This window comes from Eschrichtius robustus, chromosome 8, assembly GCF_028021215.1.
Source record: "Eschrichtius robustus isolate mEscRob2 chromosome 8, mEscRob2.pri, whole genome shotgun sequence".
Lineage (NCBI taxonomy): Eukaryota > Metazoa > Chordata > Mammalia > Artiodactyla > Eschrichtiidae > Eschrichtius > Eschrichtius robustus.
In genome coordinates, this window is record NC_090831.1 from 93,338,782 (window position 1) to 93,357,377 (window position 18,596).

Consider the following 18,596-nt stretch of genomic DNA (forward strand, 5'->3'; position numbering starts at 1 on the left):
TTTCATCAGTTTTTCCCTACTATTTTTCTGAAGGTTTTCTATTTCATTGATTTCTGCTGTAATCTTTATTATTTTCTTTCTTGTATTTTGGATTTAATGTGGCCTTGTTTTTTTTCCTAGTTGGAAAGTTGATGTCATTGCTTTGAGACCTTTCTTATTTTTCTAATGAAGGTGTTTAGTATTGTAAAATTTCCTCTAAGTACTATTGTAGTGATTTTAGTGGCATCCTATACATATCTTATGTTTTTGATATCTTATGTTTTTATTTATCTTCATTCCAAAATATGGTCTAACTTTCCTTGTGAGTTCTTCTTTGACCGATGTTCTAATTGTTCTATCAATTATTGAGAGAGGGGTAATGAAATCTTCAACTATAATTTTATAAATGTCTATTTGTAATTGCTACTTTATCAGTTTTTGGTTTACGTATTTTGAAGCTCTGTTATTAGATGCGTATATATTGAGGATTGTTTTGTACTCTTGATGAATTGACCTTTTTATCATTATGAAATGGCCATCTTTATTGCTGGTAATATTGCTCTGACATCTACTTTGTCTGACTGTAATAGTGCCACAGTGCCTTTCTTTTACACATCCTATTTGTATGTTTATAATTGAAGTGCATTTCTTGTAGGCAACATATATTTGAGTCTTGTTTTTTTTTATCCAATCTGACAATTTCCACCTTTTAATTGGTGTATTTAGGCCACATCTATTTAATGTGATTATTGGTAAACTTAAGTTTAAATGTATGATCTTGCTATTTATTTTCTATGTTTCCCATCGGTTCATTGTTTCCTTCTCTTTTCTGCCATCTTTTGGATTAAAGAAATTTCTTTTTAATTCTATTTTATCTCCTTTGCTGGCTTATTAGCTGTAACTCTTTATTTTACTGGTTGCTTTAGAATTTATAGTCTACATATTTAACCTATCATAGTCTACCTTCAAATAGTATTTTACCACTTCATATATAGTATAAAAACCTATTACTATACATATAGTATATTTCTCTTTCTCCCCTCTTGTGCTATTGTTATCATACATTTTATTTTTATATAGATTATAAACTCTACATTACAACTGACTCTTGAACAACACGAGTTTGAACTGCACAGGTCCAATTATACATGGAGTTTTCCAAGAAATATACAATTAGTCCTCTGTATCTGTGGACATGGAACCCAGGGACATGAAGAGCTGACTCAAAGGACCTGAGCACCCACAGACTTTGATATCTGTGGTGGTGGTAGGGTGTCCTGGAACAATTCCCCTGGGTGCTAAGGGTCAGCTCTACTATTAGTTAGCTTTTATCAAGTTCAGAAAAATTCTGACCATTACTTCTTTCATTCCTTTCTGGGGGGACTCCAATTATGCTTATATTTGGCCATTTGAAATTAACTCACTGCTTGCTGATGCTTTTCCATTAAAAAATAAAAACTCAGTTTAATTTTGGGTAGTTTCTATTGCCATGTCCTCAGTTTAACTTTTCTTCTTCAATATCTAATTACCATTAATCCCATCTAGTACATGTTTCATATAATAGATCACAGTATCCATCTCCAGAAGTTAGATTTGGGTATTTTTAATTATCTTCCACGTCTCTACTTTACTTTTTGTTCATACAGAATACAGTCATAATGTCCCTATCTTAATGTCCTTGTTTCCAAATTTTAACATCTGTGTTAGTTCACAGTTGGTCTCTGATGGATGATGGATCTCCTCATTGTGGGTCTTATTTTCTTGTTTCTTTACTTGACTGATTACTTTTTTATTGGATGCTAGGCATGGTGAATTTTACTTTGCTGGGTCCTGGATGACTTGGTATTGCTATAAATAGTCTAACTTGCTCTAGGATATAGTTAAATTATTTGGAGACAGTTTGATCTTTTTGGTTTTTGTTTCAAGATTTGTTAGGTGGGACTAGAGCAGCCTTCAGTCTAAGGCTAATTATTCTCCACTACTGATGCAAGGCTCTTCTGTGTACTCTACCCAAGATACTGTGATTCTTGAGGTTTCCAGTGTGGCTGGTGGGAACGGGTGCTACTTCCAGCCTGTGTGAGTGTGCTGGGCACTATAACCTCTAGATCTTTGAGGTGGTACTTCCTCCCGTCTCATGTAGTTTTCTCACAGACATGTACTGATAAGTACTCAGCTGAGTACTCAGGGAGGATTCTTTGCAGACCCCTGGAGTTTTCTCTCTGTGCAGCTCTCATATCTTTGGTACTTTGTCCATGAGCCCCAGCTGTCTTGGTCTCTCAGGACTCTCACCTCTGCCTCTAGAACTCAGTATCAGCTGGACTCTGCTTGGGATCCCCTGTTTGTGCCACACATTGGAAACTCTCTGAAGGCTATGTGCTGGTGCAACCATATGGCTCATCTCATTTGTTTTCCATCTCTTGGGGGTCACTGTCCTTCATTACCTGATGTCCAGTGTCTTGTATATTATTTTGAATATTTTGTCCACTTTTTAGTTGCTGCAGGCAGGGGGAAAGAGGATCAGTCTGGTCCCTGTCACTCCATCTTGACTGGAAGTATAATTTTCTTCCCTTTGTTTTAAAATTAGTTATAGGGTTCTGGAACTATCAAAGTCTGATTCTACTACTGAACTCATGTATAATAGTTCTTTTGCCTTCTCTAATGGCTTTACAGTTGAAAATTTATAGCCCTATCTATAAATAAGCTTAATATTTAAATATTTGAACCTTAGGTTTAGATCAAATGGCCATCATGTCTTACCAGTCCCTGAAGGACATCTCTAATGTGTGTCTTGAGGAAGGAAGGGGAGAGAATCCATGTACAAATCCACCTGCACTTTAAAACTATAGCTTCTAATGGCCCAGGAAGTCTCTGCAGTGGTAAGCTAAGAACAGCTGTTTTACCATAAAGCAAGTATCTGTCTACGTTTAGGAGATAATAGTAATGCTTTTAGCATTTTCTTATTTGTTATTGTTAGTCATATAGATTCAATATAGACAGTCAAGCTCATAAAAATTAAAGAATAAATTCATATGAAAGTTGACTCTTCATGCAGGAACTTTTCAATAATAACAGTAAACATTTCTTTAGCACTCACTATATAACAGGTGCTTTGTTAGGTGCTTTAAATACTTTTTCTCAAGTAAACATGACAACAATCTTATAAGGTATGGTCCACTACAAACCCCACTGCACAGACGAGAAAACTGAGGCTCAGAGAGTCAAATCAAGGTTGAAAATAAGATTTCATTCTTTTATTCAAGAAATATTTAATGAGTACTTAATATGCCAGGCACTCTTCTAGGTGCTGGGAATATAGGAGTGGAGGAAAAAAAATCTCTGCGCCTGAGTTTATACTCTACCACAATCTCTTTATAGCAATAAAAATTTGTAAAAAAATTTTTGTGCCTGGTGCCATATCAAAAGTAAAATGGCAAATGTTATAAACGTATGTCATTGAGGGGAAAAAAATCTAATTTTAAAAGCAGAGGAAACATTCTTTGTAAAGTTAAGTAGTTTTATCTACTAAGTACAAATAGCTGGGATTTAATAAAGTTTTGGCTGTCTCCAAAGCCCCTGCTCTTTCCACTATTCCATAATAGCTCTACATCGCAGTACATTTCAGAGAGAGATGCATTAAAAAATAAAATAAGGAATCTTTGCAACTTACTGAAGTTTCTTGATTGAAATGATAGATGATAAACAGGGAACAAAACAAAATGAAGACAAATATGGTATTGGTCAAATTAATATTAGTTAACTAAATGCTCAAATTTTCACGGAATATACATTTAGTTTTGAATAGAAATAGTCTCTTATTATCAACTTGTACACAAGAAATATATTTGCTATTTCAGGAATGTAAAGACAGTGCTTTCCTTTGTAATATATACATGTAAAATATTCATCTCAAAACAAACAGAACTATGCATACCTCTACAGCAGGTACGATGTCTATGCCAACAGTTAGAAATTCTTCAAACTTCAGAAATGGGTTAAAGCAGCTGCCAACATCAAGTAATCTGATCTTTCCTGAGGTTTGTAGCAACCTAAAAATAGATTATTTTCATTATGCCTTTTATAAGATGAAATAAAATATAAGAAAAATTCAAACATTTGAGAATAAAAATGATCATATAGATTATTGGCTCCCTTTTTGGTCTCATGATCCCTTTACATGTTTAAAAATTACTGAAGCCTAAAAGCTCTTTTGTTTATATAGGTTCTATCAATAATACCATATTTGAAATTAAAACTGAATGGTTTAAAAACATCAATTCATTTATAAAACAATAACACTATAGTATATGCTAATGTAAATTATACTTTCTAATGAAAATCTAGATTAGAAAGATAGTAAAAGTGAGTTACTGTTTTACATTTTTTCAAGTCTCTCTAATGTCTGGCTTAATAGAAGACAGATGGATTCGCATGTCTGCTTTGCATTCAAGTTGTTGCAACATCACATGCCATGAAGTTTCTAGAAAACTCAACCCTACATTCAAGAGAGGATGAGAGTAGAAAAGGCAAACGATATTTTAGTATTATTATGAAAATAATTTTCCTCCCACAGAGACCCTAGAAGGGTCTCAGATCCCCAGACCATACTTTGAAAACTGTCTTTGTAGATGAAAGAATCCATTCACAGATTAATTCTCAGTAGTCAATATAATGATGTCTTTGGACTTAACTTTAATTTGTCTCAATGATTTAAAAGGACCAAAGAGCAAAGCAATGATAGAATAGTATTTCTTAAGTTATGAAAAATTTTATTTTGTGCAGGAGCGTTCCTTGTGTCCAAAAGTAGTAGGAAAAAAGAAGGTAAACAAAACCGGACATGACCACTAAAGTTAGTCAAATGCAACTATTGATAATATGGATCTACATAGCAGCAAATAAGGATGAAGGAAAACAGTGGATTTTTGTTGGTCTGAAGCCTATAGTCCTAGTGTTCAGACAGTAAAGCAATAATAAAAACCAACTTAAGACATATGCCATTTTATTGATATTAAGACAATTTTGCTGAAAAAAAATTATGAGTAGATACTGCAAACATAAAGGAAAGAAATATAGTGAAATAACTGGGTAAAAACAGAATCTTGGTTCTTTAAAGCCTATAGGGCAGAGAAAATCTGCCCAGCTTCTGTTCCTTATACCTCAGCTAGCATACTGCCATAGTGTCCATTAGAGAGGTGTTAAACTACAGACTGTAGTTAAGCTCCTGGAAAAGGCACTGTAAGTCAAAATAAAATAATATAAAGTTTTTTTTTTTTCATAAAAGGAATAGGGGTTACATTTTTTACCAAGAGCCTGATGTCCTAACATTTTACAGAAATGACCATAATCACCATTTGATTATAAATAAACTGTATACAGGACCTGTCTAATACAGTACATGGCATTTTATAGTACCATAAAAAACAATATGAACCAATTAAAAGATTTCTGTCAACAAAATTTTATTTAAGAACTCATCCAAAGAAGGGGTTATGAGGGTATAAGGAAATAAAAGGAATAGCTAGAAACTCCCTCAGCAACAAGAGCTGATCCTAGGGCTCAAAAGGTAATTTTCTGTACTGCAGCCAAATCAGGAAGCAGATTATTATGTAGTTTGGGTGATGTGTATAACAAATAATCATCTGTAAAGTTGAATTAAGTTTAGCGATACTTGAAATACCACAATACACTAGCTCTAAGGAAGAAGGAGGCCAGCGAACTACTGTGGTATAGGTTCCAAGTTGCTAAACAGAGCAAAAGATCCAGTAGATAGGTACCTTGAAATGCCTGGTATATAGCTGACATTTACTGCTGAATTAACAAATTTGAATACTCAAATCATAACCAGTTTGAATAAATGAATCTATAAAAATATGTAACACTAAGTACACTACTAGATTGCCATTCTAATCCTTATGTGGGGCTATGGTTAAGAACAAGAGTTCTGGAATCAGAGAGACTAAAATCAAAACCTGATTCTGTCCTTTACCTGTGTGATATGGGGACAACAATGGTACCCACACTTAAGAGTCGTTTCTAGGATTAAATGAGATAATGCATTTATAATTCTTGCCCTAGTATGTGGTACATGGTAAACGCTCAAAAAGTGGTAGATATCATTGTTAGCTATTAATATCATGTTATATACAAAATCTTTTGTGGTTTGTCCACTAATGATCTTCCTGAACATAGTAAAAGCAGAATTTGACTCACACTAAATTCTATACTGGTAGACTCTAGTAAATTGGGTAACAAAAAATTTCTGATAGTCTTTAAAAAAGTGCTTCTTAGAAATTAACCTTTCTACCTGGATGGAGTATTCCAAATCATTCAACTTAATTCAACTTTAAAATATAATTACCAATAACTTAATATCATGGATTAACTTAATAACATTAACTCTCAGTAATACACTTAATCCATTTCAAATTCTTTGGTTGAGCTCTGTAATTTTTTTTGCATCAAACATATAGTTAGTTTAAAGACTATCACAAAGTGAACAGAACATCCAAGTAATTATCACCCAGGTCAAGAAATAACACATTGCCTGCACCATAGAAACAGGATCCTCCCTGACGACATCCCCTACCCCTTTCTGTAATGGTAACCACTATCTTGATTTTAGTGATAATCATTCCCTTGATTTCCTTTTATAGTCTTGCTACCTATGACTGAATGTCTTCTGAATAACATAGTTTAGTTTTACACTACACATTTGCTTTTGTGACTTTCTTCTTTCATTTAATATTAAGTTTGTGAGTGTCATTTGTGTTTCTGTAGTTAATTCATGTACATTGCTGTGTGATAGTACCTTTATACAACACATCCCACTGTGATTTTCATTAGAGTGACACTGAGTCCAAAGATCATTTGGGAGAATTAATGTCTTTACAATATGGACTCTTTTAATCCATGGACATGGCATAGTTCTCCATCTATTTAGTTCCTCATTGTCTCTCAATAGCTTTAACAATTTCTCTTAAAAGGTCCCATGTATATTTTGTTGGATTTATACTTCTTGTTAACTCATATTTTTTGGTGCTGTTATTGCTTTTCCCCTATGGATAAACCTTGTTATTTTTTAAAATTTAATTTTTCATTGTTGGTTACAGAAATGCAATTCATTTTTGTACAATGATTTGTATCCAGCAGCATTACTAAATTCCTGTTATCTCAACTGCTTATCTGTATATTATTTTGGGTATTCTAGTCTAGGTACGTAGTTACATAATCTGTGAAAAATAATATTATTTCTTATTTCTTATCTATCCATGCACCCACCCATCCATCTATTTTTTGCCTCACTGCTTTGCCCAGGACTTCTAATACAATATTAAACAGGACTAATACAAGCAGGTACTATTTTGTTTCCAGTCTCAGAGGGAACATTAAGTATAATGTTCACCATTAATGTATAACTCACCGTGAAATATAATGACTGTTGTAGGTTTTATATAGAATCCTTGATAAAGCTGATGAAGCTACTTTTATATTTTGCTAGTTCCTTTTAAAAAAAAATTTCACACAAATCTATGTTGGATTTTATCAAATGCACTCAGCTACTGAGATATGACTTTTTTTTAATCTGTTTATGTGATTAAATCTGTTTAAGTACACTCATTAATTCTGTAGCATTAAATCAATCTTGCCTTATTGGGAAGAATCTAATTTGGTTTTGATAAATTATTCTCTTCATAATTTAAAGGATTTGTTTTATATATGTATATATAGTTGGTTCTATTTGTGATGGGTCTGGTCTATAAAGTCACCACAAACACCGAACCATGCTCCTAAGGGAAATACAAGACTAGGCCTCTGGTTACAATACTTTCAACACCAGAGCAACACATAACTTCGATTTATGTGTATTTCTGTTTAAAGTTACCTTATTTAATATGTATTATGATGCATTAACACTGCACTCACAGCCAACACCATTACAACTCATGCCTAAGGGAAGCATATCTAATACACTATTTTCTCTGTTAAGGCATAATACAGCATTCCTGTGCTTAGATCTAAATAGGCTCGAGATAGAACTTTAACATTATGCTTAGGGGCCATTTTTAAAGCAAAATAGGGCTTCCCTGGTGGCGCAGTGGTTAAGAATCTGCCTGCCAATGCCGGGGACACAGGTTCAAGCCCTGGTCCGGGAAGATCCCACATGACGCAGAGCAACTAAGCCCATGTGCCACAACTACTGAGCCTGCGCTCTAGAGCCCACGAGCCACAAGTACTGAAGCCCGCCCGCCTAAAGCCCGTGCTCTGCAACAAGAGAAGCCACCGCAATGAGAAGCCCGCGCATCGCAAGGAAGAGTAGTCCCCGTTTGCCAAAACTAGAGGAAGCCCGCACGCAGCAATGAAGACCCAATGCAGCCAAAAATAAAATTTTAAAAATAAAAGTAAAATCAATAAAGCACAAAAAATGTGATATTAAATAGACTGAAAAAGGGGCATTTTTATACTTGAGAGCTGAAACAATAAGGCAAGCTTGCATTGTTTGACTTCAGCTGGGAAGGTGTGTGTCAGATGACAAATTTTTCGCCACCCTCAGCATGTCCACAAATGAGTCTGAAACTGCCATGAGTACTGACCTTGGAGTTGAATTTTAGTGAGTAGGTGAATTTGCAGATGTGGAATTTTTGAATAATTAGGATAAACTGTGTGTGTGTGTGTGTGTGTGTGTGTATATGGATTTTTGCATCTATGTTGATAAGTGAGACCAGACTATAATTTTCTGTGCTAGTACTGTCCATGATGGGTTTTAATATCAAGGTTATGCTAGACTCTTAAGATGAGTGTGGGATAATTCCTTTCATTCTATTTTTAAAGCGTATGTGTAAGAACAGAATTCATTTTTCCTTAAATGTTTACTAGAACTTGCTGGTAAAGCCATTTAGGCCTGGAGTTTTATTTCTGAGATTTTTAACCACTGATTTAATTTCTTTAATATTATTACAAAATCCCAACTTTTATCTCTGACTTTTTCTATCTTCCTGCTCTTTACTATTTCCTTTTCATTTTTTTTGGAGGGGGAGAGGGCCTTATTTGCTGAGTTATCTTTAATTTCTTGAGACAGATTCTTAGTTCACTAGTTTCAGCTTTTCTTTATAATATATGCATTTAAGCTATAAATTTTCCTTTAAGTGATGCTTTAGCTATATCCACAAGTTTTAATAAAAAGCATATTTGTAACATTTTTTGACAAAACATTTCTTCACAAAAAGTATCATTATTATTTAGTTGAAAATATTTTCTAATTTTTATTATAAATTTTCATTTCATGGATTTTTTTTTTTGGAAGGTTATTTACTAATTTCTAAACCTTTGGGTATTTCCTTATTGCCGTTTGGTAGCAATTTTTAGCTTAATAGCATTGTCTACATAATTCAACCCTTTGAATCTTACTAACATTTGACTTATAAATTTTTATAAATTAAATAATATTTTAAATATTTAATATAATTTTTAAGAAACATTTTTATAAATGTTACCTGTATAGTTGAAATGAATATTACTTTGTAGTTTTGGGGTACACTATTCTATATATGGCTATTAGATTGTTAATTATGTTGTTCAAATCCTCAACAGTCTTACTCACTGTGAATGCTTGCTCTCTGTTATTGAGGTGTGTTAAAAATCTTCCAACTTTTTTTTAAAGAAGCAGATAAAGATCTCCATAAATTGATTTGAAATGACAGTTACTGAAATTCAGTAACTCTGAACACAGTATTCTGATTATAATAATCTCAATGGGTGAAATTGTAAGGACAAAAAACTGCAAAGAAATCCTGAATTTTACTTAGTATGTTGTTGTTGTGGTACTAGTGCAGCCATTTAAAAATTATTCTGTGTGTACTGAAGGGCTGAGCAAATAGGGAAATAAACTAAAGTTGCTTGGAGATACAAATTCAGAATGAGGGAAAGGAGAGAAAGAATCCTTCGGTGACAGACTAGAATTAGAGGTTTCATATGAAAGGGTGTAGATGCAATGACACCCCAGTAGCAGTGAGGATACATAATGCCAGAATTTGGTCCCTTGCTAAAGGGAACCTGCACTTCTTACAGAAGGCTTATTCCAGGGTTGAAGCAGGGAAAGTACAAGGTGAGCTTCGACTATCTTGTTGTACAAGAAAGTAAGGTAACGCTCAAAAACTAATAGGAATATATCAAAAGGTCAAAGGAGCTAGCTTACAGGAGTTTCCACTGGCCTAATGTGAGATGATTTCAGCATCATAATAATGATAGGAATGAATTATAACACACTGAATTTTTTAAAAAAATCTATCAGTCTACAGAACTTTAAAAAAGAGGAGGAAAAGGGAAAGTTCTCCTTTATAGAAGAATACCAACCAATGAATGTGTAAGCGAGCTAGAAATAGAAAAATCACCATTTTCCAACTATTATAGTAAAAAAAAAAAACCAAAACAAAACTTGATTCAGGCAAGACCATGTTAAAGTTACAGTGAAAATTGTCAAGGAAGAGGAAATTGTCTCGGTCTTCACGTATAACCAAACAGATTAGAGATTAAAGGTACCTTTACAGTGAAGAAATCTAGTGGATACCAATTTAGTCAAATGATGAAACTTAACATGAATGATAATGGGACAAACTGACATATGCCCTCTTAGTGATATACTGAGAACACAGTATCATCTATACCTATCAAAAATGTTTAACATGGATCTAATCATGGGGAATTTTCTAGATTAATCAAGCCTAAGAGATATTCAACTAAATACAATATATAATATTTGATTGGCTCTTGGATCAAACTACCAACCCACAGTTATAAAGAACATTATTAGAACAATCTGGAAAATTCAAATGTGAACTATGTAAACATGTAACTATATCAATGTTAAATTTCCTGAATGTGATGACAACTATATTGTGGTTACTAGGAAAATGTCCTCAATCTTTGGTGATACATGATAACGTATTTAAGGCTGAAGTAACTCAAATGGTTCAGAAAAGAAACAAAAAGAAAAATGTGTCTATATATACACACGTAGATTTATGGAGTAAATGTAGCAAAATATTAACTGTTAATGAATCTTGGTAACAAACATAAATGAGGGTATTGGTTGTACTACCCTTAAAATCTCCCTTAGAGTTTTGAAACTTATCAAACTTTAATGCTGGGGAAAAAAAAAACAAACCTCCTCAAAACAACTGTAGGTCTGTCAATTTTTGCTTTATGTATATTGAAGCTATACTATTAGGCACGTACAAATTAAACACATATTCTCCTGTTAAATCACACCTTTTATTATTATGAGAAATATACTTTATCTCTAGAAATTATATTTATTCTACCATCTTATATTTCGGATATGTCTCTCATAAGCAACATAAACTGGATTTTTATGACAATAAAAATTTTCTTTTAACTAGAGTATTTAGATCATTTACTTTTAAAGTGATTTACTAACATATTTTGATTTATATACAGTATCTTACCTTGCACCTTCTATCTGCTCTGTTCTCTGTTTCTTTTCCTCTGCTCCTTGCTTTCCGTAGAATCACCCTGCGAGCTTCAAAATTACTTAAAGACTGATTTAATTGGTTTAGGATGGAGCCTGGGCATTAGGGTTTTTAAAAGCTCCCCAAGTGAATGTATTGTGTAAGCCAAGGTTGAGAATTGGTTTTAGAATTTTCCTTTTAAATTTTAATAATTCCATATTGTTTCATTTTACGGATTTCAAAATTTATAGTTTGTTCTTTTAGAAAAATGTATACTTAACTATTGAATAATCTTAGCCTTCTCTCAAACCATACAAATGCTTGAGACCACAATTCTGTTGTGTGGTTATGTTAGTCTTTTTGTGTATTCTGTTTTATAAATGTTTGTCCATATTTACCTTTTTGGTTGTTGTTGTTGTTCTTCATTCTTTCTTTCACTTCAGACTTTCCATCTGGGATCATTTTCTTTCTGCTTGAAATACATCTCTAGAATTTCTTTTAGTAAGAGATTTCTCTCTCCCATTCTTTCCTCTCCTTCTGCAACTCCATTAAGAAGTTAAACCTTATTTTATCTTCTATGTCTTTAACCATTTTAATTTATTATTTTTTTTCTTGTCCGTATGTGGCATTCTGGATAATTTCATTTACTCTGTCTCACTCAGTTCAATAATTTCCTCTTTAATTCATGTCATACACTGAGTTATTTTAATTATTTTATTTTTTATCTCTAGAAGTTTTCTTTTTAATTTTGGCTTTCCAAATGGCTTGTAGGTTCTTAAAGTTTCTAGTCCCTGCAGAAACTTTCAAGCATTCTTTTATTTTTAAAATATTATTTTGTAAACAGTGACTCATAATTCTAGTGTCTGAGGCCTTTAAAAATATCTATCCTTGATGCCTGCTGATTTTAGATCATGGTTCCTTGTTTCCATACATGCTTCATAATTACTTCTTACTGTGAGCTGTTTTTCTTAAAAAATTATTTACGAAGTTTCTTTGAGCAGAAGTATTCATTTTTGCTCTGTCAGGCAATGTGGGATACCACCAATGCCGGACCACTTTCAACCAAATAAATTCAGGGTTTAAAGTTTTTTGGACCACCCTCGTGATGTGAATTTAGGAGTTTATGCTTGGGATGTCCTGAGTTTCAACTTGTCAGAGTCTCTCATGCTGTGGGTGAACGGGGTAGATTTATTCTGGTTCACCCTTAAACTGAGACAGTAATTTTCAGAGTCGAAGCTCCAATCAGTGGAGTATAAAAACTAAAGTTGAAGTCTGCAGTTTGGAAAAATGCTCTCAAGGCAAAAGAAGCTTTGTGCTCTGCCTCCCTTTCTGGGTTCCTGCCAGCATTTGCATTTGGCCCTACCAGTTCTTTGGTGTTTTTAAGATTTATCCAACATTTTAAAAAAATTATTCTTTTCAAGTTTGAGAGATTAGTTAGAATATTCTGCTAGCATATTCTAGTTAACATTCAAAGTAAATACATAAACAGATAAAATTAATTTAGTCTAGCTGGTCAGCATAAAATCAGTCTGTGACAAAAAGAGTCAATAATTATAAAAGGAGGGGCTTCCCTGGTGGCACAGTGCTTAAGAATCCGCCTGCCAATGGAGGGGACATGGGTTCGAGCCCTGGTCCGGGAGGATACCACGTGCCGCGGAGCAACTAGGCCCGTGCGCCACAACCACTGAGCCTGCACTCTATAGAGTCCATGAGCCACAACTACTGAGCGCACGTGCCACAACTACTGAAGCCCGTGCGCCTAGAGCCCGTGCTCTGCGACAAGAGAGGCCACCGCAGTGAGAAGCCCGTGCACCGCAACGAGGAGTGGCCCCTGCTTGCCACAACTGGAGAGAGCCCGCGCGCAGCAATGAAGACCCAACGCAGCCAAAAATAAATAAATTAATTAATTAATTTAAAAAAATTATAAAAGAAGTAGAACAAGTATTTCATTATTGTTCACAGATATGAAAATACTTATTATGTGAATACATTAGGTGTGCTAAGAGCAAAAATAGCCTCTGAATAATCTATCAAATGACTTTGAAGCTTCTTAATCAAAAAAGGCCAGAGAGCCAACCTTAAGTGACCTTAAATGACAGACTTCATAGTTAAAATGCCAAATACAGATATGACTAAAATGACATTGAATTACTCAATTTTCTCATTTTAATCACTATTTCAAATTTTTCTGCAAGAGAAATAAGCAAGTCTTTTATGTTAATACTATGTAAAAGCTATCCTGGTCTCTCTCAGGTTTACCCTTAATAAATTCTTATGGGATTTGTAATCCCATAGTCCAAAATAAATAAAATTTATAAGGACTACTGTCACATCCAGATGATTTTTATTGATAATGACTAAATCCTGGCACCTATATTTCTGTATTTGAAGCACCAATACTTCAAAATTAAGCAACAAACATTACTACTTATGCAAATTCTCATATTATAAATTTACTTGGGGGAAAAGCCCCTTTTGTTTGCAAGTTAAATGATGGGTAAGGTGGTGGTTAGGTATCTGGAATTCAAAACATTGGCCTCAGCAAAGTAAGAATAATTCATTTAACAAAAGAAATACTTAAACAGTATAATAGGGTGTGTTTTTTTTTTCTCAATAGTACCAACAAACTACTCTTCCTCACTGAAGCTGAAAGATCTTGAAATTCCTGTATCTTGGCATCCAAATTATATTTCAGAATACCTTTCACTCACAGAATACAAAAACAAAACAAAATCTTTGTCAGATCGTATGCTCTAATTTTTGATGTGGAAGTGGAAATCTGAAGCCTCAAGGTTCTAAAATCAGAAATAAGATTAGAGTTTGGAAGGAAATTTTCAAGTTTATACTAAATAGCTATAATCATAAATATATAGTTAAGACTGTTTAATCTTAGTTTAGAAGTTATTTTAATTTGAAATTATTCATCGAAACAGTATTTCAAATCTTCTACAAAAAACCCGAATACCTTTAGTATCATTTTAAAAAATACTTTAAATGTATACATAACTATAACTTGACAAATACTTATTGAATACTTATTGTACCTGTCTACCTCTGTTTAGGAGCTTGAGATTCCCAAGTAATTCAGTTCAGTAAAGAAGACACACATGCAAATACAACATGAAAACAATGCAATGATTATATAGTAAAGGAGTGTATAAAATGTTATAGGAGTAGAAGAACACTGGTAGAAGAGAAGGGAAATCCATAGCTGGGACCTGCAGGATAAGCAGGCTTCTCCCAGGAGAAAATGAGAAATGGGGGGTGAAGAATAAAGGGAAGGACTGTTGAGGTAGGTGACTGTCATTCCAGTTAGAAACCACAGTAAGTGCAAAGGTACATGTTTCCAAGTAGGTGTGGACTTTCCATAAACTCTGTGAAACTCATAAAGTGCCTTTTGAAATGTCCAGCAACTGATTTCACTGTATTGTAGTTTTTAAGTCCAGAGTGACAATTTTTTGTTCTTTCTGCCCTTAACATTTTTAAAACTTTGAACTTTAAAAACAAGCAAAAAAACAAAAAAGCCTCTAAACACATTTCCTATAAAACAGAGAAGAATATTATCTGAAATGGCTCTTTCGCTGATTTATCCAAGACTTGAAATCTAATTCCACTACCATGAATAAGTACATATATGTATATGGCATTATTTTTCAAACTGACTTACATATTTTAATAGAACATTCACAATGTAATTTCCCCAAGAAAATTTCCCCAGAAGAAATAGTTACTAAAATGCCAGTAATTGCACCTTCTTCATAGTGTTGTATAAACATTAAATGAGTTGCCTACACATCATAGATGGGGACAAGGAGTAGAGAAGTAATAATTATCAAAAGTTTGGTACAGTAAAAAAAAAAAAAAAAAAGGCTCTGGAGACAGTCAACAGAACTCTATCTTCACTTGTGCTTTACTACCAAGTGACCTTAGAAATTTTACTTGCCCTTTTTTGCGTCTCAGTTTCCTCATCTGTAAAATGAAAGGCCACTCTAATTCTAAAATTCTAGATCAGTTCTTGATAGAATAAAATACCACCCTCTTGCAGATGTGAAACCTGTCTCTATCAATGTCCCACTGAAAATCATCAAATAAACAAAAACTAAGACTTCTTAAAAAAATTACTACCTAGTGAATTTTCCTGAGGTCCAAATTTCATGAAAATCTATTCTGTCAGATTGCTAATAGACATCTAACAGCAGCAAAGCTCTAAGGGGCACTTTTTTCAACGTTCCATATATAGGATAAAAACTGGCATAATTATGGCACTGTCAGATGCAACAATAATGAACCAAAGTCTTTCACTGCCTCAACATGGAGGCAAAATGGAAAGGGACTCTGTCACTTAGGATGCCTCTGCATGAGGCTCTCTACCAATAGTTCTTAATCTTTTTGGGTAACAAACTTCTTTGAGTATTTGATGAAATCTATGGCCTTTTCCCCCTAGACAACAATACACATATGATACACAAATCACATTTTTATATAATTCAGGGTGGTTCACAGACTCTGCTTGGATTATCTGAGTTTCCATGTATAGGCAGTGATGATGAAGATAAGGTTTTATAGAATCATTGTCTTGGTCTGGTATAGTTTTGTTGCAAGGAACAGAAAACCACTTAAACTAGCTTGAGTAAAGGCAAATTTATTTGAAATATGAAAACATATCTCATGGAATTCAACTTTAAGAAGCACAGTTGGTCTTCATGGGAACAGAAAAGTTACCAAGGAGATAGTCTTCTGTCTCCTTCTTCTTTCCAGAAAGCTGCCTCAGTTGCCTACAAAAAATTTCTGGACTTTGATGACAAAAATAGACATGGTCCTATATCCCTGAACTATACTATTAAAGTATAATTATTTTTCACTTCAGTTTAGAGTAGTTAGTATTTACATACACAGTCAGGATATGAGCTAGATTAATAAAGTAATATTTGTGAACTCCTCTCTGAGTTAATGTTTAGCATTCTTCGTTAGGATGTGCTCTTTAAATCCCTTCCAAGACACTTGTAACTCTCAGATAGCCCTTCTCAGATTATACTTTTCATGCTTTATCCCTCTTCCCATAGCAACCTAGGAATTATTACAGCTATATCATTTTCTACTGAAACATCTCTCCAAAAACTAACATCAAACTCAACCACAATAGACAATTTGCCACCATTAAGAATGTTTAAAAGAAATGCGACGTAGGAGTTGTAACTTCATTAAACAGTTGTAATAAATTTTGTGGTCTACGGCAGCACTGTTGGAACATGTTAGTGTTCTCTGGAGACTACTCTGGGGCATTTGAACACATTTTTCTAAATGTGCACTAGGCCGTATGTAAGCCTTAGATTTTAAACCCTTTTTTTGACACGTAAAATGTGATTCCAAAGAGATCAAGGGAAAGAAAAAAAAAAAAGTCATTATACCTTATGAGAAACAAAACAAAAAGGAATGGCTGAATTTACTAATGTTGGTAAGGCAAATACTTGGAAAAAATTAGTTTTTCTAGGGCTTCCCTGGTGGCGCAGTGGTTGAGAATCTGCCTGCTAATGCAGGGGACACGGGTTCGAGCCCTGGTCTGGGAAGATCCCACATGCCGCGGAGCAACTAAGCCCGTGCGCCACAACTACTGAGCCTGCGCGTCTGGAGCCTGTGCTCCGCAACAAGAGAGGCCGCCACAGTGAGAGGCCCGCGCACCGCGATGAAGAGTGGCCCCCGCTTGCCACAACTAGAGAAAGCCCTCGCACAGAAACCAAGACCCAACACAGCCAAAAAAAAAAAATAAGTTAAAAAAAAAATTAGTTTTTCTAATCAGGAAAATATAACAGGTCAACAGTCTGACTAGTCAGGAAACAAACGGTTTTCTAAAGGACAGCTAATTGAAATACAGTTAGACTGGTTCCTAATTTCAGCATATATGCACTCTCTTCATTTACATTCTGTAAAGTGATAAAACATACTGATTAGAAAACAAAGTTTAGCTAGAAAGTTTGTAATGCTTCCTCTACATTTTAATGTCTCTTTCAAATGTTCATTTACATTCCTCAGTAAATTTTCATTTTGCTTCTTTAGGCGGATTTAAGCAGAGAATCTTAAAATTGTATTATTTAAAAACATTTTTAAAACTTAAGAATTCATAGTCTTCTAACTTCATTTGCAGTTTTTCAAAAGTGTTAAGAAAAAAATCTTATATGTAAAAATGTATAGGCTGGTCAAATGATAACTTTCTATTTAAATTTCCCATGTTGGTGTTTACTCAATATTGTCTTTGTTCTCTTTTCCAAAACAGTTATAGTAAAACATCACATTTCTTTACTCTCTCCCCCTCAATTCCCATCCATTGGTTAAGGAGTTTAGTAAGGAAATGCAGGATTTTATTTCCTACAAAATTTTCTGTCTGGCATACTGCCAGTGTCAACAACAGCATCTTGAACTCCTCAAGACATATTAAGAGGGAGTTGTAAACTCTAAGTAAAATTTTTTGCTCATTACATAAGAAAATCTGGCAATATTTACCCAAGTATGCAGTTTACAACAGTTTTTCAAAGTGCTCTCTACAAAGCTGTAGGTATTTTCCAGAGTCCATTCAAGGGCCAACAAAGGCAGGTATGGGAGATATCTGGAGGCTACAACTTCTATACCCTTTGACCGTACCATAAAATGTTTCCTCTGAAGAAAAGGTTCTATGGTTAAAATGGTTGAAATCAATGATCTAGGCCTTACTAATTATCCCTGCTGGTTTGACGTAGAGGAAGGGGGAAATTAGATTTCCATATCTTATCTTTTTGAGAAGAAAAAACAAGAAGAAAATGCATTTTTGAGAGTCAGTATGTAAAACAGCACTGTCACTCTGACTCTGAATTCATGACAGTCATATATATGGAAATTTTTCTAAAGCCAACTTTTGGGGCTGATAGATGACAAATAAGTGGGGAAAATTTATTACTAGATACCTTGGATCATATAAAAATCCTTAGTTCCACCTATCCTCTTGTCTCAATCATTCCTTCAAGGAACAGCAGAAAAAAGTTAAAATAGAAAACTTCTGACTCTGATGACTTGGTTTATTATCATTTACTTAGCAACTCGTTCTTAGCATTGTACATAATCCACTTCATTTCTATATGTATCACAAATCCCTGAAATGACTGCTAACGATTATTGATTTTGATG

At 34.0% G+C, this 18,596-nt stretch overlaps 1 protein-coding gene across 1 annotated transcript in view; it reads right to left on the reverse strand.

Annotated features, from left to right (window-relative positions):
* SAMTOR (S-adenosylmethionine sensor upstream of mTORC1) overlaps positions 1-18,596 on the reverse strand; it is a 79,854-nt gene that overhangs the window by 13,495 nt on the left and 47,763 nt on the right. Inside the window, exon 4 of the mRNA XM_068550054.1 lies at positions 3,911-4,025. Within this exon, the coding sequence (XP_068406155.1) occupies positions 3,911-4,025 (115 nt within the window). The remainder of the gene's footprint in view (positions 1-3,910; positions 4,026-18,596) is intronic.